The sequence below is a fragment of the Myxine glutinosa genome, chromosome 12 (assembly GCF_964187855.1).
Source record: "Myxine glutinosa chromosome 12, kmMyxGlut1.1, whole genome shotgun sequence".
Lineage (NCBI taxonomy): Eukaryota > Metazoa > Chordata > Myxini > Myxiniformes > Myxinidae > Myxine > Myxine glutinosa.
The window spans coordinates 17,145,788-17,171,690 of record NC_136272.1 but is presented as its reverse complement, the minus strand read 5'-3'; the positions used below and the strand labels follow the sequence as shown (position 1 = coordinate 17,171,690).

Genomic DNA, 25,903 nt, shown 5'->3' with positions numbered 1-25,903 from the left:
AATCCCTTCAGTTGTTCACAAATTATCGCGTTAAAGATTGATCCCGGATGGAAAACCCGAAAACATAATGCCTTCGCAGCGGGGGCAGAAAAAAACCAAAAAACAAGGAAAGCTTTTGTTTCATTATTTTTCCTTCTGGTTCAGAATATCTGTGGAAATCAGTCTGTTGCACAGTCTGTGATGAGAGGGTGAAATGAAACATTATTGGGTAATCACAACAACAACAACAACAAAAAAAATTCCTGGAAGCAATTATGATTCGTCAATGATTGTGCACTTACAACCAGCCTGCTTATGCTTACAAATATAATTATTAAAACTTGGCTGGAAGTATGACAATGCAGATGCTCGGACCGAAGGTGCGTCTCAAACAAAATATCAAGGAGGGGCTCCCACCTTATGGCAGAGGAACCTGTAGTTCTCAACTTCAAAACAGAAGTCAGGAAAGGACGGAAATGAATCTGCATAATCGAAGGGTAACTCTCCAAACCCAACCTGCAAATACAAAAACAAACAAAAAAAAAACCCGTTTGTGTGTGCCTCCCATCCCTCCAGCTACGGCCCCTCCATCAGCAGACTTTTTTATGAAACATAGTTTCTCTATCGTCCTCCCTCTCTGGTGATCTTTCTAATTCGTGGGGAATTTAGCCACCATGCCACCTGGCTGAAGGTCAGACACCATACTACAGTCCCTGGTATTTCAGCTATGGCCTTCTGCAAAACAGCTAACTTTAGTCAGTCAGTTTAGATTCTGACTCATATCTCCAAATGGCAGACATTCACGATTAGACCTGGTCATGTCAAGCTACCCTTCAAATCTGTTCTGCTCCTCCTCCGCTTCTACAAACTCGACTGATCGTGTCGTTGTGAAAGTGCATATCATTGGTGGATTTCAGACCATCAACAAGGTGACAACATTTCGGGTAGTTCAACAAGGCCCAGGATCAATGTATATCTGTCCTTCAATTAAACCTTAAAATGTCCTGCATCCAGTCCCTGGTGTTGGGTTAGCGGTTGGGGTGCCGGCTTGGGATCCTAAGATCCTGGGTTCGAATCCCGGTCGATCGCTAAAATGAACACCAGGGGGGTTGACTCAGCCTGTCATCCTTCCGAGGTCGGCAAATTGAGTACCAGCTGGCTGGGATGAATGATCCCGGTGTGTACCCCGGTTTAGAATAGGTACATCGTATCCCTGCGCATCGTAAGAGGCGAATAGGGGTTGGCGCCAGGAAGGGCATCCGGCCATAAAAACATTGCCTCAAACAGGGAACCATGATTGTCATGGGACCCGCAAGGCTAGCCCCTGACCTAGCGGGGAAAATGGCCTTAAAACGATCATTCATTCATTCATTCAATTAAACCAAAGCCCAACATCAAGCTCAACAGAGGACAAACATCTCAAACCTCTGAGAAGACCCAAAGTCCTGGTGGCAGCTGGTCAAGTCTGCCACAGGTACATATTCCCCCGCTGTATCCATTACTCCTAAAGGATTCTGTATCCAAATTACTCAATTGTGTACAATGAGAAGATCAAGCTCCCCAAATCCACACCTTCCCATCGCCATCCTTTCCTCGATCAAGGATTGCTCCCTGCACCATGTGGATTTCTCTCCCGCTAAAGTTTCTCGTCGAGCTTGCCACCTTCACTGCAACTGGACCTGACGGTAATGGCGTTTCGAAACTCAGAAGCCGTACTTTGTTGGGCCTCTACTCTCATCTTTCCATACTATTTTCCAGATCTTTCTCAAATGCTTGTCTGCTTTCAACTTGGAACACTGCCAACATCACTGCCAATGTTCTAAAAATTATCCATTCAACTAAAAACCGATCAGTTCTGCTATTGCTGCAGACTTCAAGCATGAGCTTTGTCCAATTCTCCAATCATCAGTTGGGCCTCCCTCACCCCACCTCTCCTCCCACAGTAATTACCTCGGCCACCAAAGGTGGATGGAGGTTATGTTTTCACTCCTGTCTGTCTGTCTGTCTATTTGTCTATCCGTTTGTGAACAAAATAACTCAAAAAATTGTGGACGGATTCGGACGAAATTTGGCAGAGATGTAGCGTATGTGACAAGGACGAAATTATTAGATTTTGGTGAAGATTAGGATTCGGATGTGGCTACTAGAATTTTTTAAGTGATTCTTCACCATTCGGAGATGATGATACATAGCAGGATATCTCAAAAAGTTGTGGATGGATTTGGTCGAAACTTGGTGGACATGTTGTGTGTCTGACAAGGAAGAATCGATTAGATTTTTGTTGAAGATCCGAATATGGAATCGGATATGAGAATTATTTAATTTTTTAAGTGATTCTTCACCATTGGGAGATAGGGCCAAAAGCGATACATAACAGGATTTCTCAATAAGTCATGATGGATTTGGACTAACCTTGTTGGACATGTGTGTGTGACGAGGAAGAATCGATTCAATTTTGGTGAAGATCCTGATCCGGATCCACCTGGTATAATTTTTTAAGTGATTCTTCATCATTGAGTGATATGGCCAACCAGACGGAGGTATGTTCTCTACTAAGTACCGTTCTAGTTATACCGTGGAATATGCATGGGATATGCTCCTTCAAAACTAATGATGGATGTTCTAAATTTCAAAGCAGAGTTCAGGCCCACCTCATGAGCTTTGATGTTGCCGGGCACCCTGCCTTACTTCCTCAGCTGTCTGGGAATGGTATTCAGGAGGCCCTCCTTGAATGGCTATCCTATTTTCTCCAGGAGCAGAAACAATGGCTCACTCTTGAAGGCAGTCTTGTGACCTTTTATCAAGGCCGGGGTGTTGCAAAGGATCATTTTAAAACCAACCATATTCTTGGTTAACATCAATAACCTCTCTGCTTCCATGGAAAATCATCGATCATTTTACTGACAATTGCACCCTGTGCAATGTGCATAGCACAGCACACTTCTGAGAGACAGGCTATAGCAGCATCCCTGGCTGCATATCTGCAACACACGCACACATACACACACATACATACATACACACACGTGGGTGTAAAGATTCAATTATCCTGAAACATGTCTATATAAATTCAGGAAGGTCCCAAGCTCTCACTGTAAGGAACGAATGTCGAATCCCCCAGTTTACTTTTATGGCCAACCCCGAGAAGAGATACAAACCCTGGAGCTACTCAGCCTCATTAATTTTGGGCAGACCATATCTCCAAACCGGGGGCAAACATTGGCTGACACCTCGGCATTGGCTGGCAGGATAGCTTAGACTTTATAGGTATGGGCACTCACCTCTGAGCTGTCCACACTAGCCTTAAATCTCGACCCAGCTGTGTTCCGTCCCCCGAGTAGACGTTAAACCGGGTGTCCTGCTTGCTAGTTTAGTTAGTGATTGTTAAACATCCCATGGTATCCTTTGTCTTAGTCATGCTGTCACCAGTATCCTGGCCACTTTCAAAATCAATGCTCTCACCTACAGGGGTACATCTGCACCCTCAGCAATATCATGTACTTGCATTATGTCAATATGTTTGTGTTAAAGTCAGTAATCGCATGATGATGGCGTCGACAAATGATGGCATCGACAAATGATGGCATCGACATACGACATAATACCACGTTGCAAGTTTGCAAAAATATGAGATCAATAGTTAGCCAATCAATAGTGAGATCAATGAATAGTTAGCCATACTAACACGGAGCTGCGATGGGTAAGCACAGTCAGCCAGAACCGCCAGGTTGTCTTGTAGTTGCACCCCATCGGACGCTTCCACGGAGATCACCTTCACACAGGTACCAGGCTTGTTTGACACTACAGGGAACAGGGAGCACATGTAGTATATAAATGTGTGTGCCGTCCCTCGGATTGATGTTAAACCGGGCATCACATCTGCCGGCATTAGTTGGTGGAAGTTAAAGATCTCACGGTGTCCTTCGAGTGGGCGAGTTATTGCCGGCACCATTACCAAATCCGAAATTTCTGCTCGATCCTGCAGGGGCAATGCATCAGCAGCACTGCTATGCCCCTGCAACTGCAACTGGTGATAACCCACAACCACATGCTGCATATGAATGACAGCAACTGTTGGAGAAAAGGCCACAGCTGGGCCAAGCTATGTGGCTCGGACCGACTCGGTTCATGAGCAGCCATGTACACAGATCACAAACCTGGACATAGACAAATACATGAGCGACAACACAGGACTGTTAGACAAAACAAATACAGGCACTGAGTTTGGGGTAAGTGCCGCCACTTTCCGGGGCACTCTGGGTACCAGTGACGTCACAACAATGGCGCTGCCTTCCTCATCACACTCTGCGGGGCATTAGTAATGACAAATTTCCTCCTCCACATGGATGCCGACCTATGGGAATGTTTGTGCTCTTATCCTTTCAAATGCTGTATGTCAAGCAAGGAAGCAGCACATACCATTTTAAAAGTCATTGCTATGACTCGCTGCTAACCTGAGTCGCTTCCTGACGGGAATATGAAGAGAGGAGAAGAGGAGGAGAGGAGGAGAGGAGGCAGGAGAGGAGGGAGGACAGGAGGGAGGAGAGGAGGGAGGACAGGAGGGAGGAGAGGAGGGAGGGAGGAGAGGAGGGAGGACAGGAGGAGATGAGGGAGGGAGGACAGGAGGAGAGGACGGAGGGAGTGGGGGGAGGAAGTGGGGGGAGTGGGGGGAGGAAGTGGGGGGAGTGGGGGGAGGAAGTGGGGGGAGGGGAGGGGATAGGGGGGAAGGGAAGGGGAGGGGGAGGAGAGATGAACCACCGACCTCCCAGACCTGGAGCGGATACCTGAACCATTACACCACCGGGTCAGGTACAGATACACTAATCTCTTCAGATAATATAGTGATTATCCATCCACCACAAGTCCAATCTGTCAACTCACCTTCACCCTCTCTTTCTAATTAACCTGGAACCATATCCCCAACATTCAATTTTCAAACCCCACTCTAGGCCTCCAAGGTTGCTGTGTATGTACCAGTGGCTCCTTTCAATCCCCATGTTTGTCACGAAGAGTGAGGCCCTGTGTTCTTTACTACATTTACATTCATTCATCCTCCACCCCTCCCCGAGATTTGCTCTTCAAAGAGTTGAGAACAATTTTTTTTTTTTTTTTAGTTTGACATAAATTTCTTTTAAAAGTTGTGAGTGGGTGTAAAAGCTAATGTACAAGGTGTTCCTGCAAATTAATGGTGAAAAAGATTGCTGTACCATGACAGAGTTCACATGTCCTTAAAAATTATAAACATAAAAGTTCCTATAAAGCAATATTTCAACATTAACTTTCCCAACTGTCTTCAGTGACTCTCCTCCACATCCTCCACCATTGGCAATGACTAATTTAACGTGATGCTCGACATTTTTAGAACATTGTGCGCAAATCAGCAACAGGAGAAAAAAAATGACCACGGTATCTGAAACTAGAAGACTAACAGATCTCCATAAACAATAACAACATGGGGTATGAAGATGGAAGAAAAAAAAAAAGTGACATCTGAAATTGGAGAAAGAAAAAACAGAAAATAAAATATGACACCTGCAACGAGAAAAAATAAATAAATGAATCGTCCCAAGTGGGACAGACACTCATCTCCAGATGATGGGGGGTGGTCATAGTTGGGGTGCATTAGGTGATAAAGGTGATTTTCAGTTTGATTTGATGGAAAACGAAGAGCCAATGGGAGCTGAAAGGCCTGATAACACAAATGTATTCGTGCAGTGAAAACTATGTAGGATGAGTCGTTCCAATTGATAAAAAAACATTCCATTACTTTTTGTCCTGTGAAATGACCCTTAAACCCTTTTAGACCATAAATAGGGTCTAAACTCTAAATAACCTAAGGAGTATAAAGGTCAAAAGGTGTATGGGTGTAAGGGGTATAGAGGGGTTTAAAGGGTCATTATGGGTCTAAAAGTCTGTGGGGTCTAAGAGGTATAAAGGCAAAGGGTACGTTCAAAAAGTAGTTAGAGTCTAATAGGTCTATATGGTCTAAAGTGATCTAAAGGGGCTTTTAAAGATCCAAAAGGGTCTTAAAATGGCTAAGGTGTTTAAGGGGTCTCAAGGGTCAAGGTGTCCAAGGAATTTAATGGGTCTAAAGGGTTGAAATTGTCTAAATGGGTCTAATAGTCTAAACTCTAAAGAGTCTACAGGGTCTAAAGAATATATAAGTTCTATAGGACCAAAGGGTACATTCCAATGGTAGTTAGGCTCTAAAGGTTAAAGGGTATATGTATAGTCTAAAGTGTCTTAAAAGGACTAAAATGGGTTGAAAGGACTGTCCCCTCTCTGAAACACCCCACCCTCATTCTTTCCCATTCTTCAAAGCAAGAGGGTATTAAGGTTAAGATTTAATTAAGAGGTTGAAATTAAATCATGAGTCATATCAAATTAAATTTAAAGGTTAAATAACGAGGTTAAAATTAAATGACAAAGCATCGTTAAAAAATTTTTAAATCACAATCTCGTGAGATGACGGTATCTCGCGACATGGGATGGGCATACAAACACATTACATTTTGAGTTAATTAATTATCTCACCACATGGATAGACATTTTTGAAAGGGCTCCATTAGTTTTTGTGCATTGACGTCATGAATCATCATGCCGAGTTTCATAAAGTATCCATTGAGCTGTCTCGGAGGATTCGGGAAAAAAATTAATGTTAATGCACACCCACTGACTGACTGATTGACTGATTGACTGACTGACTGAAGGAAATCGTTATGGCCTCAAGAGCACAACACAACTCCATCGTCAATGAGCCAATAAAGTAAAGATCCGACAGCTAAAAAAATATTTAAAAATAACGCAAATGTTACGGATTCGTCACTTCCGTTGTTGTGGTTCTCATCCACTGTAAACATTTTTGGTTGCATGTACTATTATTGTTATCGTTTAGGTGAAATAGAGATAACTGTTTTCGAAAGGTAAAAAAAGTTAGTGTTTTAAAAGAAACCGGAAACCGGATCGGGAACCGGACGAAGAGGAAGAAGAAGAAGAAGAAGAGGAGAGGAGGCGGAGCGAGTGAGGTCGGAGAAGGAGCCGAGCTGTTTGGAGGTCTGGAGCAAACGCTGGCGAACGGGGTTCACAAGTGAACTTTGGGGTTTCCTGGGAAAGGGATTCCTGCGACAGAGTTGTTATCGCTGTGACAGATAAACCTGTGTGACAGGTTTTGCGGTTGATTCTGAAGAGAATCATTGGAGTGCCGTTACGTCTTGAGAACGGACTGTTGGCCATTTTCCCTCGCGCCTGATTTCGCATCGCTCCAGGTTTTCCCCTCGCTTCAACCATTTCAACGCATCCAGCCATTAACCTGTGTGACTGTCAACCAAACGGCATTCTGGTCTTGATACAACATCGTTCTGACGATCACTGGAGCATGGATCGACTTTGGTTTGAAGCTGGGACAGAGACATTGGGAATGTTATTTTCGCTCACTTGGAGCACAGTGAGTTATATTGTACGAAACTGATGGTACCATCATAGGAATGATATATTGGTTGTACAATTGATTAATTGTGTTGCAGTTTTTAGACCTTTCACATCAAATTTAGTATTAAAATTCCTTATAAATAACCCCTGTGTACATTTCCCCCTTAATTGGCTGTTAATTGAAATGAGCACCGTAGCTAGTCCATGTACAAGCACGTAGCCAATCATAGAACCTCTCTATAGATATATCATTATTTTGTGTTTCGGTTAAGGCCATGTGTCCACTAGTTGATCTTGCGTTGCACCAAATCAAATAAGATAGAGCCCCTTTTCCATAGCGTTTGCCTCCATTACCAACTGCATTCGCCTACATTACCAACTGCATTCGCCTACATCTCCAACTGCATTCACCCTCCATTACGCACGTGGTCAGCTCGAAGAAGGGCGTTGCCCGCCCCTAGTCATCGTGGGCGGAGCCAGGGAGAGCCCGTGCCCACCAATCGGCACTGCGGAGAGCGACCCAGTAGGCGTGCCCTCTTAGCCTGCGGCCTGATCTCGGAAAGAGCAAAAAAATGGTGGATGAGGGACTGCTTAGGCAGATGAGTAACAAGGCAGATGATCGAAGCACGAAGAGGTATGCAGGAGGGAAGTGCCCAGCTACTGAACCAGACGAGTGATTGCATCATCCCCCCCGCGTGAACGGGAAACGAAGCTGCCAGCCGCTGAACCAGAGCGTGGGCGTGAACGGGACGTGAAGCTGCCAGCCGCTGAACCGGAGCGTGGGGGTTCGAGCGGGACCTCGACATCATGCCGCCGGCCCCGGACCTTCCTGCCTGCCGGCTCCTTGGACCGTGTCCCTCTTCCAGCCATTCATTCCTGCCTACAATTCCCCATTCGTGTGAGTCTGCCAGTCGTCTGTCCTTTGTGTTGTCTGGGGTATACGTTACGCTTGTGTAAGTAAGAATTGCTCTGTGTCCTTCTGCTCCTTCCATTTCCCTGTAAATTACATTTCTTTTCTTCTCTTTGGGTTTTTGTGTAAATAATCTATATAATAATACCGTAAGGACTCGACTTTGTTATCCCTTTTACGCCGCACCCAGTGACCCGATGCCCACGGCACTAATGCATTTTCCATCTACGAACCGCCCTCTTTGTTTATCACGTACAGCCATACTCGAAAAATCTGAATTCGCCGACTTTGGGACCCAAAAGCATCCGATTATCGGCCGATACGACACCATCTTACGACACCATCGTATTGGCGTCTGCTGGGCGAAGGCGATGCGAGCCGTCCGCTGATTGGACAGTCGAGTGGTGTGATGGGTGGTGTGAACCAAATGGTCTTTTTATTCCCTTGAACATTTTAAATTAGGATATATAAGGAAACGTCTTTATCGTCATTTTAATAAAGTTAAATGGAGTGACGTTGCGATACTCGGGGTGCGTTGCATAAATCCTCGTAACTCAGAGAGGTGTAGCAGGTGGCGAGATGTAAGGAAGCTTTTTTATTCCCTTGAACATTTGAAATTAGGATATATAAGGAAACGTCTTTATCGTCATTTTAATAAAGTTAAATGGAGTGACGTTGCGATACTCGGGGTGCGTTGCATAAATCCTCGTAACTCAGAGAGGTGTAGCAGGTGGCGAGACGTAAGGAAGCTTAAAGATAACGAGCTGAAAACAGACGAACGATATCCCTTCCGTGGATGTTCCACGGGTTTCACGTCTTTATCGTCATTTTAATAAAGTTAAATGGAGTGACGTTGCGATCAGTGAGTTGTACTTGTATACGAAGAGATAAAAGGATGGCATTGACTTTGAGACGGTATGTGATAGTTGGCTGCGGCTGGCTGATGCTGCGTTTTTTTTCTAAGTGCCATGGATGCTGATGGACATAATAAAGGTATCCGCTGATCTCTCATCGTAATGTTACCCGATGGAAATTAACTGTTTCTTTGTTTGTCATTTCCTGTGCAATAATGTCAAATTGATGTCAGACATCCTTTTCTATTGACAGCTGCTCTCCTTTTAGATGGCATCGTTTATTGATATGCATGTTCTTCTTTCATATAATTTTACACATTCACAATCAGTATTTCAATTCTTGCAGACATTGGAAAGGAAGTTGACTCACAGGCCAACTCTCTGGCTCAATCACAGGCCGACGCACAGGCGATGTAATTGTGAGTAGCATTTTTGCACAAGTGAAAATTGATCTTTCTTCCTAACTCTTACTCGGACAAGCAAATCCCCTATGCCATCCATAATGGTACACTCTATCCATACACCACATCCTCCCTTCCGTGGATGTTCCACGGGTTTCGGCTAGTCTATATAATAATAGCGTAAGGACTCGACTTTGTTATCCCTTTTACGCCGCACCCAGTGACCCGATGCCCAAGGCACTAATGGATTTACGATCTACGAACCGTGCTCTTTGTTTATCACGTACAGCCATACTCGAAAAATCTGAATTAGCCGACGTTGGAGCCCAAAAGCATCCGATTAACTGCCGATACGACGCCATCTTACGACGCCATCATATTGGCGTCTGCTGGGCGAAGGCGAAGCGAGCCGTCCGCTGATTGGACAGTCGAGTGGTGTGAACATGGGTGGTGTGAACCAAATGGTCTTTTTATTCCCTTGAACATTTTAAATTAGGATATATAAGGAAACGTCTTTATCGTCATTTTAATAAAGTTAAATGGAGTGACGTTGCGATACTCGGGGTGCGTTGCATAAATCCTCGTAACTCAGAGAGGGGTAGCAGGTGGCGAGACATAAGGAAGCTTAAAGATAACGAACTGAAAACAGACGAACGATATGTCAATCTCTTTCTACACCGAACGGAAATAAAAGTATGAGAGCGGGAAGGCATGGCCTGAGCACTTCGAGCAGAGAGGACTGATTGGACTTAACTTAAAGAGAAAAAATTGGAGCTTAACGGAAGAAGAAGATCCCATGAGCGCTCCCCTATGCCATCCATAATGGTACACTCTATCCATACACCACATCCTCCCTTCCGTGGATGTTCCACGGGTTTCGGGTAGTAATAATAAATCCTGTTATTTCTTACCTTTGGTTTCCTCTTTCTCATCCGATCGTCCTTGTCTTTTACCGATTGATATACGTGGCACGATTTGGCCAATGCTCAGGATCGGGTTAGTCTTTGCTAAACGGCTCGAACTTCGGGTTGCTAAAACCGCTCGGCAACTAGTCCATCCAAAACCGTGGTTCGAGCGGGAGTCCCTCCCCTGCTTCGCGGTCAGGAGTGGCACTCAGGTCCTTGGGACTTTTCATTGACCAATTACCCTGGATGCTTAGGGGAAGGAGCCGGAAGGAGCGTTGGGACCCCCAGGATCGGCGACGGCCAGTATAAGGACAAGGGGTTAACCCCCCTTGGTAAGGGGAGCGCCGTCGTCCGTTTCCGTAACAATATTATTATTGTACTGTTATTCTTGTGTGACCTTAATACAATACTTGTTTGTTGGTAACAATTGGTGTGGTTTCACCATTGATCTTTGACACAGAATAACACATCTTTCTGCCGAGACTCCTCTCGGGGCTCGGAGGTACACTGTGACCGGGGTTTGGGGAGGAGCACGTAACACAAACAACATCCGATATTTGAAATGACAGAAAAATGGACAAGAAATATCTGAAACAATAGAGAGGAGAAAAGAGAGAAGATACCTATCGGAATATCTTTTCTACCAGATATCTGAAAGAAAAAGGTGGGCATGAGGGGGCTAAGATCTGTTATCCCAATAAAGCAGATTTCACACTCGAGGAATCATGTCACAATGCAGCATGACAGATTCAATCTAGAACGGCACTTGGTAAACCACAAACCTCCGCCAGGGTGCACAGTTTACATTTTGTATCCCACTGATAGGCCGGATCTGGATCCTGACTTCAAACAAAATCTAATCACTTGTTCCCATCACCTAACCAACTCATAGACATACTTTTGCCATAAAATCAACGAGCCTCAACTTTGTATACAAACAATATATATATATCACACACATGTCCAAAGAAAGCGCTTCAGTTTGGCATTTTTTTATACTGGCAAAAGTACTCGGCGTTGCCGGGTAACCTGAGTCGCTTCCTGACGGGAATATGAAGAGCGGAGAAGAGGAGGAGAGGAGGGAGGAGAGGAGGGAGGAGAGGAGGGAGGAGAGGAGGGAGGCCAGGAGGAAGGAGAGGAGGGAGGACAGGAGGAGAGGAGGGAGCGAGTGGGGGGAGGGGGGAAGGGAAGGGGAGGGGGAGGAGAAAGAAAGAGAAAGGAGGGAGCAGAGAAGAAGGGAGGGTGGAGGGGAAAGGGGGAGAGAGGAGGGAGGAGCGAGTAGGGATGGGGTAGCAAGGAGGGGGAGGAGCAGGGAGGACAGAGAGAAGGGAAGGAGGGTGGAGCAAGGAAGTGGGAGGGGAGGGGGAGAGTAACGCGTCACCACACGTCTCTACGCTATAAACTCCGGAAGGGAAGGGGAGGGGAGGGGAGCAAGGAGAAGGGTGGAAGCGAGAGGTGTGTGGAAGGAGTGCACGGCACTTTATTAGGAGGCAAGAGGGAAGAGGGGACAGAGAGAGAGAAGGGCCACAGAGAGAGATGATGGTGGAGGGGGGGGGGGGGGGGTGTCTACAGATGTCTCCGGGTGGACAGCACAGATGAAGTACACTAAACACAAAAACGGCAACCACAAAGATTTACCTTTAAATAGTCTTCTTTCTATAAATGTGAAAATCAAGCAGCAAATCAGCGAAATGTGGAAACCAATGAGAGCAGACAAAATGTCGACTTTACATTTGCAATGAAACATGACATGGTGGACGTTTGATTTTTTTTTTTTTTTTTATAAGTATATTTTTATAGGTATATTAATATAACTATCTATTAAAACAATGAAAGTATATCGCACAAAAATGTTAGTCAATAAAAAATGTGTACGTTAAAACAAAAAGGGAGTAACGCCATGGCTTGCAAAAGCATCCTGACTAGCGTTCACCAAGTGGCGGTTAATCATATTCAAAAAGGGTGTTATAACATAGCCAAACTTCCCTGGCCTTGTGACTAATTAAGTACACAGGTATTTCACTGGGAAGGACATGGCCTACCTAAAAATGACCTCCGATGACGAGATCCATATATTTTATTCATATTTAACTTAGCGCATTTCAGTGAGGAACATTATACACTGAATCTCAGCCTGTGCTGCAACGTCATTGTTGACTGGCCCTCCCCCTCTCCCCCCCTCCCTCCTCCCTTCCCTCCCCCTCCCTCCTCCCCTTCCCCCCCATTCCCACCCTCTCCCTCCCTCCCCCCCTTCCCCCCTTCCCCTCCCTTCCCACTGCGCTATTGAGCCAGCCGCAATCTCCTCAGAACTTTTCCACACTTAACACGGCGAGCTTTATAATGGCCGATGTCTTACGTGCCTGCTAGGCAGACCCCAAATGTTAGCGTAAGTATATATATATACGTATGTATGTGTGTATATGCAGAAGTGCATTAAAGATTAAATCAATTTTTATATTAACAGGAATCAAATTCCTGCGAGGGGCTAAGTGTGAAAATAATTCTGACTCAATGCGGTGTGCGTGTGTATATATATATAAATAAAAATAAAACTATCGTATCTGGACCAAAATCAAATCCATTCATTCTTGTTATTCACACAACCTGTCCACCAAGTTTCGTCCAAATCCAGCCACAACCAAACTTTTTGAGATATCGTGAGCCCCACACACACCACACACACCACACACACACAACACACACACACACACACACACACACACACACACACACACACACACACACACACACACACACACACACACACACACACACACACACACACACACACACACACCTTTAGCCCTATCACTTTTAGCCTCATCACTCAATGGTGAAAATTACCAAAAAAAATCTTAGATCTGGAATCAGATATTCACCAAAACCTAATAAATCCATCCTTGTCACACACCCAACCTGTTTACCAAATTTTGGCCGAATCAGTCCATCACATTTTTTGAGATATCCTGCTCATAGACAGGCACAAAAGGTCTGTAGTCCAAAATAAAAATAGGCCAATATGAAACACAAATAAATATTCCTTGGGAGGTAGATTTTTCAAATCATCCTTTAGGAAAGGTGACTCGTCACATTTCAGTTCAGTGGGGTTTTTCATAAAGTAAAAAAAATAATTAAAAAGAATGCATTATTCCCTCAACTCCCAGCGGGCATAGTTATGGAGCTTGTACATGGAGACCATGTCATTGGCATGAAACCAATTCCCTGAGCCACCTAGTGTTTATTGCTATTATCCTGCATGTTACAGGTTTTTCTGTCGTTATTTCCCTTGCTGCTGTGTATTGATATTCCCTGTCATTTTGAACTTCTACTGTTTACCCTCTCGTTTCACCCTGCATTTTGTTTTGTTTTTCGTTTTTGGTCCCTTAAATGTCTGATTGATGTTTTTTCTCGTAATGGCTGGCAGTATCAACAACTGTTTGAACAACTGGTCAATGGACATACACGTGCCCACGCAATCACATATGAACCAGGCAAGTATTCACAAATGAACTTCATGTCCTTGAGGGAACGGTAGGTTTGTGGCACAGCAAAGCATCCCATACAGAAGAACAGATCTCCAGCACTAAACAATGTGCCCGAGAGAAAAAAAAATGCCACAGCTCAGGTCTTCAACATTGGTAATGACTGACACCCAGCCCCTCCCGGGTGACCACATCCACAGCACTGCAAGTGACTTCACATCCTCAGTCCCACGCAGTGCCAGAGGGAGGGGCAGGTGTAACCCAGTGCTACTTGCGGCATGGTTGGGTAGTCAGCGACTAAACCAACTATGCTCACTGGCTTGCCAGTGGGGAGGGTCATTGTGACATGCTACAGGACTAAAAACAATACCTGTTAAAGGGTGCATGAGCTCCCTTAGTGAGCCAACTGCCATCCAGTAAGGAGATTGTGTCTCCAAAAAAAACACCCAACAGGTTGGACCGGTCTTTTAGGTATTATGTTGTAGACAGCAACTGCTCAGGGAAATACTACCATTCGGACTTAGGAACTCTACCTAACTACTCCCTTTCAGCGCACGTCATCGCCGGGCCCCCTTCGCTGCCTGGCGATGACGTCATGCAGCGCCTGGAGATGGAATAGGAAAGGTGCGGTGTACAATACTTATTGATGCAAGACAAATCAGATTTTCATTTATAATTATTTTGTAAAAATTTCTATAAAAAAAACTTCCACTTTGACATTACGGGTTATTATGTGTCGACCAGTGACAAATAATCTCAATTTTATCCATTTTAAATTCAGGCTGTAACACAACACGATGTGAAAAAAGTCAAGGGGTGTGAATACTTTCTGAAGGCACTGTATATACGAGTATATATTGTCGCGATCCCGCCTGGTAAATGTTCCCAGCACGGAATACGGACGTGAATGTCCGGGCTTCAAGTAATCCACGGAGTGGACAAAAGAGACGTAATCAACACAATTGTGTTTTAATCGGCCTTCTAGGGGTAAGGCACGATGCTTTATTGGCTCGATCACAAAAACCATGAAAGGTAACAAATGGAATAGGCTGCACAAGCCTGCAGGAACGGTCGGCCACAGACGCTCCAACAAGACGCAGGTAAGATCCTCGCGGCTCCAATCGACGAGCTCCGGGACTCGAAGGATACCAGGATGGAATACCACACAAGGCCGCCAGGAACGGTCGGCCAGGAGCTCCAACACGAAGCAGGCAATATAGGACTCACAGTTCCAATCTACGATCTCCGGGAATCACTCGTTCTCTTCCGGAATCACTCACTCGTACAATCCATAACTATAAACGATCAGCACAACTCGCTGTCGTGAGGCGTAACGAAAGTTCCCTCGCCTCGAGGCCTCGAACCTCCGAGCTGCGTCCGTATCATGAGATGGCGGCCGCGCTCTCTGACCCTCCACCAATCACGTCCCGACTCGCCTCCCAATCGCGTGAGGCTCCAAGGAGGTTACGTCAGTGGTGGGCGGGGCACTCATTTGGGTGAGAACAAAGGTGGTTTCACCGGGGGGTTTCTCACAGTCCTCCCCCCCTAAGTAAAAACCCCGTCGAATAGACGGCGTTTTTAAAACCAGTATTTGTAGTAGGTGCAAATCACATGGCAAGATGATGGCGGGAATTGCTAACAGGCAATTAACGCAATTAACAATTACTAACACTTGTTAACAACAATAACGAAACAACGCAACAATACAACGCAACGCAATGGCGCAACACAATAACGCAACAATAACGCACTTATTAACGCAACAGGCAATTAACAGGCGTTAACAGGGTAAACAATGAACCAGTTTTGTTTTTTTTTCACACACAATATTAAACACCATACACCCCATTAACATCTACCCCACAAGAGTTACACTTCACCCAAAGCACAATAGAGAAACAAGGGAGCCAAACTCAAGGTGGGGAAACATTTACAGGAGGGAAACGGACCGAGACCTAGAGCGGCGGGTTCTCCTCCGGTGTCGAGAACGACAGTCATATGCGTAATGACCCCTTTCACCGCACTGGTAACATCGATCTTTCGGGTCGAACGGCCTGCGGACCAAAGGGCGTCTGAAACGAGGCCGCCGCGACATGCCATTCGACATCTCGACGCACACCCGCGATCCGCAAATTAACCTTCCATCAAGGGCTCTGACCGAATCTTCAGCATCTCGTGGATCTTCAAACTCAACAACCGCGAATCCAGGTGGGTTCCGAGCAACCCATACGTTGCGGAGTGGTCCGTAATGCCCGAAGACCCTCCCTAGCTCGGCTCTCGCTGCTCCATTGCCCAGGTTTCCCACATATACCTTAGCATTAGCGTTCCTGCTGAATCGCGACCTGGCGGGAGCGGTCCCTGAGGAGCACGGCACCTGAGGTTGGCTTGACGGGAGGCTCGGGTGGACTTCAGCTGACGCAACGTCACCGTCGGAAACTGGAGTCGAGGCGCTAGGCTCCTCGGGCCAGAGTGAAGATATGTCTGACTCCGCCACTCTCTCCGCCTGTTTACTCTGGGCTCTAGGGACCCCCCCACAGGTCAGAGTCAATGACTCCTCCCTGGCTATGGCATCATTGCCAATCAGCAAGGAGACCCCGGGTATAGGGTAGTAGGGTACTACCACACAGGTCACTGGACCCTTAAAAATGTCACTCCGGACCTCGAGGAGGGCAAGGGGGTACCGGCCAAGAACCCGGTCAATGCCCCGAAGGAGGGTATACTCGCCGGTATAACGCATCTGAGAGGCCGGAACTACCCCCACCCGGAGAACACACCGTGTCGCCCCAGTATCCCGAAGGTATTTGGTCTCAAACTTCAGCATCGAATCGGGGCCACCCACTAAGGCTGTCCCTGAATACTCCTGATGCAGTGGATGAATGGAATTAGCCCCGGTGGCAGTGACCTCGGTCACCGATGCCACCGTCGTGTGCGAGGGCCCGGCGGATGAGTTCCACTGATCTCCCTCCGACTTAACAGGAGGGTTGCCTCGGTAGGCCGGACTGGCGGGATTAGAGAAACAGCGGTTTTCACCGTGCCCCACGCGTTTGCAGAAATCGCACCAGGGCCCTGCCCTGGTCTGCGGCTCGCGAGCGCCCCCAGTGGAGGTCATCGGAGAACCCTTCCCCTCGATCCAGCCGCCGGGCAGACGGGGGGCGGTCTTGATCGCAGACTCCTCCGTCTTACGAAGCGACTGCGTGACTTGCAGCATTTTGCACGCCAAAACATGTTTATCAATAAGGTTGACGCAGTCTGCCAAGGAAACAGTGTCTTTGTCGACAAGAAACAATGCTAAGTCAGGCGGAAGCTGTTGATCGATACGGTAACGCACCAGGAGTTCCGCAACCGCTTGAGGTAACTCAACCTTGCTCCCCTTGAACCATCTCTGCAGCTGTTCCAACAAGGCCCGCGAATGTTCCTCATAGGTTTGACTGGACTCACGAGTCCAGCTGAAAAAATTTCTCCTATAAATACATGCGGACACCGCATAGGCATTCAAAATCTCGGCCTTCAATGCCCTGTATTTGTTTGCGTCCTCGGTTGCCATCCTCGCATATACCTCCCTCGCCTTCTCAGATAGATGGCTCACAAGATGGCCGACCCACAAGCTCTCATCAATGCCACCGGCAGCCAACAACTTCTCCGCCATCTCCAGATACGCTTCTGGCTTCGTGTCTCCCGTCCAGTCCGGCAAACGAACATGAACAGTTTCCGGGACTCTTGCAGCAGACCCCTCTGCCCGCAGTCGTTCAGTCAACATTCGCAACTCATGCTCTCTGACGCGTTCAGCTTCTGCTGCCGCATGCTCTCTCGCTGCTGCCGCACGCTCTCCCTCTGCTGCTGCCGCACGCTCTGCCTCTGCCCTGTCATTCTCCCTGTTATACATGTCAAGTTGTTGAACCGGAGTCAGCCCGGTCCAGAAGGGCGAACGCATGCATTTAGTCATGATGGGATCGCTTCCTAACATCTCGGGTTGAGTGCCCGGGTCAAGGCTGCTTGCGTCGCTCACCTCGCCACCCACGTGACTGTCAACATGATCAGGTTGAACTCTCACTTCCCTGGTCGACATAGCTTGGCTACGAGTTATCATACGACCAGGCACAAAACACAACCTCAAACACAACGCTCAAACACAACGCTCTGTTGGGGAAATACGACACAACTACGCAATATCACCCGCACATCAAATTGCCAATGAGAAAAATACCACGTACAAATACTCACGTTTTTTTTTTTTTTTTCGGTTGTTTGGAGGGATCCGAGGCTATTCGCTTATTCTTTGTCGGTTGTTTGGAGGGATCCGAGGCTATTCACTTCTCTGCCCCAGACAGCGTCCTACGGCGAGAAAGTTCCTCCCAGACGGCGTCCGCTGGTGAGAAGGCGATGAACAGATGCCAGAAGATGTCGTCCACTGCAGAATTCCCGTCTCAATCGAATGGCTCTTACTTGAATGATCCTAGGACGAGCAACCCATTTGTCGCGATCCCGCCTGGTAAATGTTCCCAGCACGGAATACGGACGTGAATGTCCGGGCTTCAAGTAATCCACGGAGTGGACAAAAGAGACGTAATCAACACAATTGTGTTTTAATCGGCCTTCTAGGGGTAAGGCACGATGCTTTATTGGCTCGATCACAAAAACCATGAAAGGTAACAAATGGAATAGGCTGCACAAGCCTGCAGGAACGGTCGGCCACAGACGCTCCAACAAGACGCAGGTAAGATCCTCGCGGCTCCAATCGACGAGCTCCGGGACTCGAAGGATACCAGGATGGAACACCACACAAGGCCGCCAGGAACGGTCGGCCAGGAGCTCCAACACGAAGCAGGCAATATAGGACTCACAGTTCCAATCTACGATCTCCGGGAATCACTCGTTCTCTTCCGGAATCACTCACTCGTACAATCCATAACTATAAACGATCAGCACAACTCGCTGTCGTGAGGCGTAACGAAAGTTCCCTCGCCTCGAGGCCTCGAACCTCCGAGCTGCGTCCGTATCATGAGATGGCGGCCGCGCTCTCTGACCCTCCACCAATCACGTCCCGACTCGCCTCCCAATCGCGTGAGGCTCCAAGGAGGTTACGTCAGTGGTGGGCGGGGCACTCATTTGGGTGAGAACAAAGGTGGTTTCACCGGGGGGTTTCTCACAATATATATATATATATTATTTTATTTTATTTTTCTTTGAGGCCATTTTCCCCGCTAGAGCGGTGGTTAGCCTTGCGGGCCCCATGACAATCATGGTTCCCTGTTTGAGGCAATGTTTTTATGGCCTGATGCCCTTCCTGACGCCAACCCTTGGTCACGCTCTAACGATGCGCAGGGATACGGTGTACCTATTCTAAATCGGGGTACACACCTTGATCATTCATCCCAGCAAGCTGGTACTCAATTTGCCGACCTCGGAAGGATGACAGGCTGAGTCAACCCCCCGGTGTTAATTCAGCGATTGACTGGGATTCGAACCCAGGATCCTAGGATCCCAAGCCGGCATCCTGACCGCTAAGCCAACACCATATATATATATATACACAAAGAATTAAGTTAAGCACCCCCCCCGTTTTTTTACAACCTCGCACATTACAAGTTTGTTGTCGTCAAAACAGTGTAATATACCCATGATATTGCTATATTTTCTGGAGAAGTGATATTATGGTCACATAAAAACATAACAATCATGCCGTTTTCAATATTTTATTCTGAATAATTTAAGGTGAAATTTTTTGGGAATTTTAGGCATATTTTCACCTCAATTTAAGTATGGAGCTATAGGTCCATCACGGACAGTGTGGATGACGTTTATGTTTTCTAACGTACAGTCATTGTTCTGAGAAGACCTCTAGCAATCTTTGCGTCAATAACGTGTGTAGGACCCACGTGATCGGATCACTGACTCAACCAATCACTTTTTTTCACTTTGATCACTCAATTTCATCAATGGATAATTGCTAATGTCATACCAATCATTATTTGATCTCACATACCTTAGAATATATGCCAATGTATACATATACACAAAGAATATATATTAGGGGGTGCTTACCTTAATTCGTTGTGTAGGGGTGCTTAACTTAATTCTTTGTGTATATATATATATATATATATATATATATATATATATATATATATATATATATATATATATATATATATATATATATATATATATATATATATATATATACATATAAAATATATATATTGTTATGAATTTGGTAGAGCAATATCTAGAGCTAGGTAGATCTGAATAGGTAGGTATTCGGCTGTCGTGACAGGGACTCTACATGTAATAAGTTCTTGATGTTTAGGCGGTTGTCGGGGTAAGATGTATGATTGTGGATCTACCTGGAGGTCCGAGTGTTAAATAGTGAGGGATTAAAGGTAACGCCCCTGTGAGTCTCACCTGGTAGTCAAACCTTTGTCCATTATGGCACTGCAAACCACATAAACATTAGTTAGGTCCTTAGCGCAACATTAAATAATTCCCTTTCCCTGACATTGACTTCGTAATAAATAGACAGGAAACCAGGCCAAAAACACCGCCACGGTTGGCCGCCGCCGTTCGCACCTCAAAGGCCTACCAACCTCGCTGGCACGTGTTACAAAACGACCGCGGGGGGGTCGCGGACGGGAGATGTCAGGAGTCGCATGCCGCAGAGGGCATGACCTGGGCGAGTTGGGAGGCTGTGATTGGCTGAGGAGTGCGCCAATGTGACGTCATCGGCCACCAATATATGCGACGGTCGGACGCCATTTCAAGCAGTTGAGTTCGTGGCAGACGCAGGCAGACACCAGAGAGTTCGTAGGAGTTGGTTGGAGCACACAGTCGACGCAGAGACACAGTTGGTGGAAAAGCTCCCCGAAGGTAGTTGGTGGAAAAGCTCCCCGAAGGCAGTTGGTGGAGAGTTCGTTCACACACCGAGCACACCAAGCCCACAGAGCACGCGGCAGTTCGCAGCAGTTCGTTGCAAGTCGAGCCCTCCGTTGAACCATTGGTGCACGGGCCTTGTGGAGATCGTCCTCGTGTGAAGCTGCTGGCCACGCGTCGGACGCGTGGTGCTTGGAGCGGGGCCTCGTGGAGCTTGGAGCGAAGGACCTGGTGGTGTGCGATCGGGCCAAAAGGAGCGGTGTGGACGGCCGCCACCAAGACGACGAAAGACAGATAAGCCGCATCCGCGTACATTTGAACGACGTGACGTGTTATTTTTGTATTCATAATCTCCCTCGTATCGTGTTTGCTGTCAGTCATGTGGGGACGTCCCGATTTAGAGTTATTAGATTTACCGGCGCGGCTTTTTCACTGTATTACTATTCGATAATAAATCCTTATATTATTTTCTGTATATATATCTGAACGCAGTTTTCCTGGGTGTTTGATTTTAATAGGTAAGGTTGCGGAGCCTTCGCTGTGTCCCGCCATTCCGCGCGTTTGTGTTGAACTTGAATCCGCCATTGAGTTTCGCCTCGGGAGTTAAAGTCTCGCAAATCGGCCATCCGTAACTGTGGTGTTAATCACAGTTGCGTAACAAGTGGTGTCAGGAGTGTAGGATTTGAACCCGTCGGACAAATTTTTTTTGTCCGCGGCGAGACATCGACACGGTCGGACAAATTTTTTTTTGTCCGCGGGGAGAAATCGACACGTCGGGCGTACATTGCGCCCGACGTTCGAACGCAAAATTTTTATAGTTGAGGCGGAGAAATTTGATAATCAATTGGGCAAACGGAGCGCGATATCGCGTCTTCGTCAAATTTAAATTGTTTCAGGAATTATTAAAATAAATACGCGCGCGGGGAACGACCTTCCGAAAAGCGGATGTCGGAGGTCGACGAAATGGAAGTACGCAGCGAGGCCTCCGTCAGCGTTGGGAGTGAGCCGGAAATAGGGGAATTTGATGCAGAGGTGAGCCTTGGAACCTCCCTCGTCCCGAGCACCAACTTATCCCCCTCCCCTACCGGGGAGCCGGGAGTAGTAGGAACGGCCCCGACAACCGACCAGATGTTGGGTCAATTGCTTCAAAAAATGGAGGGAATGAGTAATGGGATGGGAGAAATGAAAAATAAAATGGAGTCCCAGGGGAAGGAATGTAGGGAAGGAATGAAGGGAATGAGTGATCGCTTGAAGGAACAAATTGATGGGCTGGAAAATAAAATGGAGTCCCAGGGGAATGAATGGAGGGAAGGACTGAAGGACATGAGTGACCAAATTAAAGGATTAAAAAGGGAAATGGCAATTGTGGTAAGTGTACAGGTGAGCGGAGAATGTCCACAGTTCGATGGGGAATGTGTACAGGTAGATGGGGAATGCCTGCAGGTAAACGTGGAGTGTCCACAGGTGAGCGGGGAAGGAAATTTGGAATGTGAGAGTTGTAATGGGGAATGTTTCCCACATTCTGGCCTGGTTGTTTATCGGGACCGTGTGGATGTCACAACACCCCAACCAGGGGATGAATTTGGAATTGTGCAGCACCAGGGCGGTGGTGCGGAGCAAGAGGGGGTAGAGTTTTTGGGGGTCCGTGCAATGGAGCCGGACCAGGTATTTATTGGGGATATTGATCAAAGCCTGGCGGGGCCAGGAATGATTTGTGATGAGGATGATTTGATCCAGCGGCTGGAGACCTGTGACAGTCCCATGGAGGTAGAGCTTGTTCAGGCCCAAAGGAGCCTGGGTGATGAGGTGAGTTGGTCCGAGGAGGTGGTTGGAATGACCGAGGGGACGCTCACTGTACACTGCTATTTGGAAACAGAGGCTCCAAAATTGGACAACCAGTTGGGGGAGTGTGTTGGCTCCGGGCTGGATTTGGATCTTGGAGGATCGGGAGATAGAGCTTCTGGAGATTTGGTCCCTGTAGGGAATTTGGATCAACTGCAGGGAGGGGCAGAACAACCGGTGGTAGAGGTTGTTCCCTGCAGCTGCGGTTTGGCAGTGGGAATGAAAATTTGTAAAAGAAAATTTAAAATAAAATTACAATGGGAAATTGATTTGGAGCAGCCATGGTGGGGATTGGTCCCCGGGCTGCGGGATCTGGACATGGCGAGGTCATGGGTCATGGCCTCGGGCAAAAGTTGCCCCTTTCAAAATTTGGGTATGCCAGCCAGCTGGGGGGCTGTGATGGCGAGATTTGGACGTGGGGTCCAGCCTTGGGTGTCGAGGTACGACCTGGGTCCCACGGGGGGTCTGGTGGAGTGTGGCGTCCCTTGTCCGTCGGGGCGCCGTCCGAGCTGGCGGCTCGGGCCGGCAGGGTCACCGGACCCTGGTGGGGGTTAAGACCTCCAGAGGGGTCCGAGGTGGTTTCTCAAGCGTGGGTTGGCATTTATTGAGGACCACTAGGGGGAGGTGTTGTGGGTCGCGCTTTGGTGGTGGCACCGCAGATGGCCAGCTTGGGACTGATGTGGTGACCACCCAGGCATGCGGCCTGGCACTCTCCTCCAGGGATTCTGGGACAACCAGCATGTGGTGACCTGGCATGGTGGTTGGTCTATGGACGCGGGTCAAACCGAATGGACAGGGATGGAGATAGCCTGCCGGACAACCATTGGGGCATCTGTGGAACGTGATGGTGTGAGTGACCTTCCACAGATGCTCCGTTATGATTTATGGACTCTCGGGTTGGGAAGAGAGCCATGGGGATGTGAATCGGGAGATGTGTAACGAGCCGAGCATATGGGCCATGCTCGGCTGGCATGTGTATGGCAAAGCATCCTTCTTTGGTGAGGTTAGTGAAATGTGATAAATGTTTAGCATGGGTAATCTGTGGGTTAGATGGAAATTTAAGGGTGGATTTTGAAATGCCATGGTGGACACTGTACAGTGACGCCATTATTGATCCAGGTGTGTAGACCAAAGTGTTGGAGGCTGTGAAAAAATTAATAGGGTAGCAAGACACAGCTTTCAACTGGTTGCGGGGGCAACTGTGCTGATATTTGGGACGCGGGATGATGGGGATGTAGTTGTGTAGCCTGAGGGTCAACGTGGTGCTGTGCGTGTCCGAGGTGTGTGGACCATGTCTTCTGGGTGGGTCTCCTGGTGGAGCATGGCTGTTGACTGGACCTTGGTGTGGTCAAGTGTGGGTGAGCACTGGGGGGCTGCAGTTCTGTAGTCGGACTGGGGGATGATGGGGAGGTGCAGGGGACGTGGCTGTAGGGATGCCACGCACTGAGACCATGCCCCCCAGGGCCAAGGTTGTGTGTGCGGTAGTGTGTGTTTTGGGAGCAAGTGCTCACCACATTGGCCAGCTGGGGCTGCTGCAGCTGTGTTCCTCGCGGGGGGGCCGAAGGATGGATGGTGGGTCGCACCCTTATGGACACTCATGGGCCATGTTGGCGTTTTGACTGCTCACCTTGTCCCGGTGACCCTTGCACGGTAGAGGTGCAGAGCTGTCGTGGCCACAGGTAGTTGTGTAGTGATGATCACCGTTGGATGCGGATCCACATACCTGCCAGTGTAGTGGGGACAAAAGAGAAATTTGGAAGTATTTGGTAGGCCCAATGTGAAATTTTGGGAATTGTATGGGTGGATGACACTCTTGGACCTGACCAACCTGCAACTACCTGCACTTGAGGTGAGTGTTTTGAGGAGTACTGTCCCAGGCTTCAGGATTTGCTTTGGAAATTGGGGACATGTAAATTGGAGTTGGGAGGCGGGTGAGAGTGATGACATGGCCGGTGAGGGGATGGAATGGGAGCCACACAGTGTCTTGTGGGTGGCATATGTTTTTGTATTGTGGTTAGGTGTTTTGATGTGGTCGTGAGAGTGGAACCTGGAGAGTGAGTGATGATTATTGGAGATAATGAGGGGCGATAATTGTGCTTTTTGGAAATGTGCTAATGGAAATGTGTAAGGATTCAATGATTCGAACTGTGAATGGGATTTCACATTGGCAGGCCATGGCAAGCCTTGTAACACCTTTTACACCATCTATGAATTGTACTGAATTGTGCTGAGTTGTGTGGAGAATTGAATGGCAGCGGGGGAGGAAGTGTGTTTTGGGGTCTTGTGGGTGGGGAAGGTGTGTGTGTCCGCAGGTACAGAGCAAGCTCTGAGGAGCGATGCCTGCGGGCCTCCCTCTGCGGCAATTACCCCTGGCAGCCGGTGGTAACTGGAAATTGGAGCTCGTCGGTGGAGGGTCTGGTTGGGCGCCGCGGGGTGAGGAAGTCCCCCGGTGACCCGTGTTGCTGCGCGAAAGCAGGAGGCAAAGGAGCCTGGTGTGTGTGGAGACCCTCACCGGCGAGGTAACGGCGGAAAGGGGCTGTTGGGCTGTCATGGGGCCAAGAGGTAAAGGGGGGGGGGGCAATGAACTTGTAAGTCGGTTGACTTGTTTTTGGGACTGCGGGCACCACAGCCTGATGCGCCCCCACCATCTTTTTGTGCGGTACCTCCCCGCTGCCTAGTTGAGGAATGCACACACACGTGAATGACATCAATGCCATGGTCCTGCAGGGGGGTGTATTGAAGAAGAACCTTATTGATTTTTGAAATGCCTTGATGACCTATGGAATGAGAATGAGTGGTTAAGGGGTCTGTGTAGCATGAATGTGGGCGAAATCCACCGAGCCGTGTCACTCACCTGTAACATCTGGACAGGGCCCGTGGAAATTTAGGGGGATGCATTGGGGATGGCCCCGCAGGTAAGGTTGTGTCTTGTGGCATCCACCGGGGGACGCGGTCTGTAGACCGGGGTATGTACAAAGGTTAGAGTTTTGAGTTTGGAAAGATGGTTAAGTTTTGTGGTTAAGTTAGTGTTGTGTGTTGTTGTTTCCTCCCTCCACAGGAACAACGAAGAAAATGTACATACTTGCATGATGGTTAAGGGGTTCAGCATGTTAAGGAAGAATAGGTAGGTAGTCCGACTCACTTCCCACAGCCCTTCCTGATTTATTTCATAGGTTAATTAAGTGTGTGACAGTAAGTGTTAAGGCTGGAATGGTAGCGCCTGCGGTGAACCTTG

General features: G+C 47.6%; 1 protein-coding gene across 5 annotated transcripts in view; it reads right to left on the bottom strand.

Annotated features, from left to right (window-relative positions):
• ABTB1 (ankyrin repeat and BTB domain containing 1) overlaps positions 1 to 25,903 on the bottom strand; it is a 156,027-nt gene that overhangs the window by 70,222 nt on the left and 59,902 nt on the right. For all 5 annotated transcript variants that reach the window (XM_068133167.2, XM_068133166.2, XM_068133165.2 and 2 more), the window contains 2 exons: positions 3,665 to 3,780; positions 397 to 495 (listed from right to left, as the gene is read on the bottom strand). In XM_068133167.2, coding sequence (XP_067989268.1) covers positions 397 to 495; positions 3,665 to 3,780 — 215 coding nt within the window. The remainder of the gene's footprint in view (positions 1 to 396; positions 496 to 3,664; positions 3,781 to 25,903) is intronic.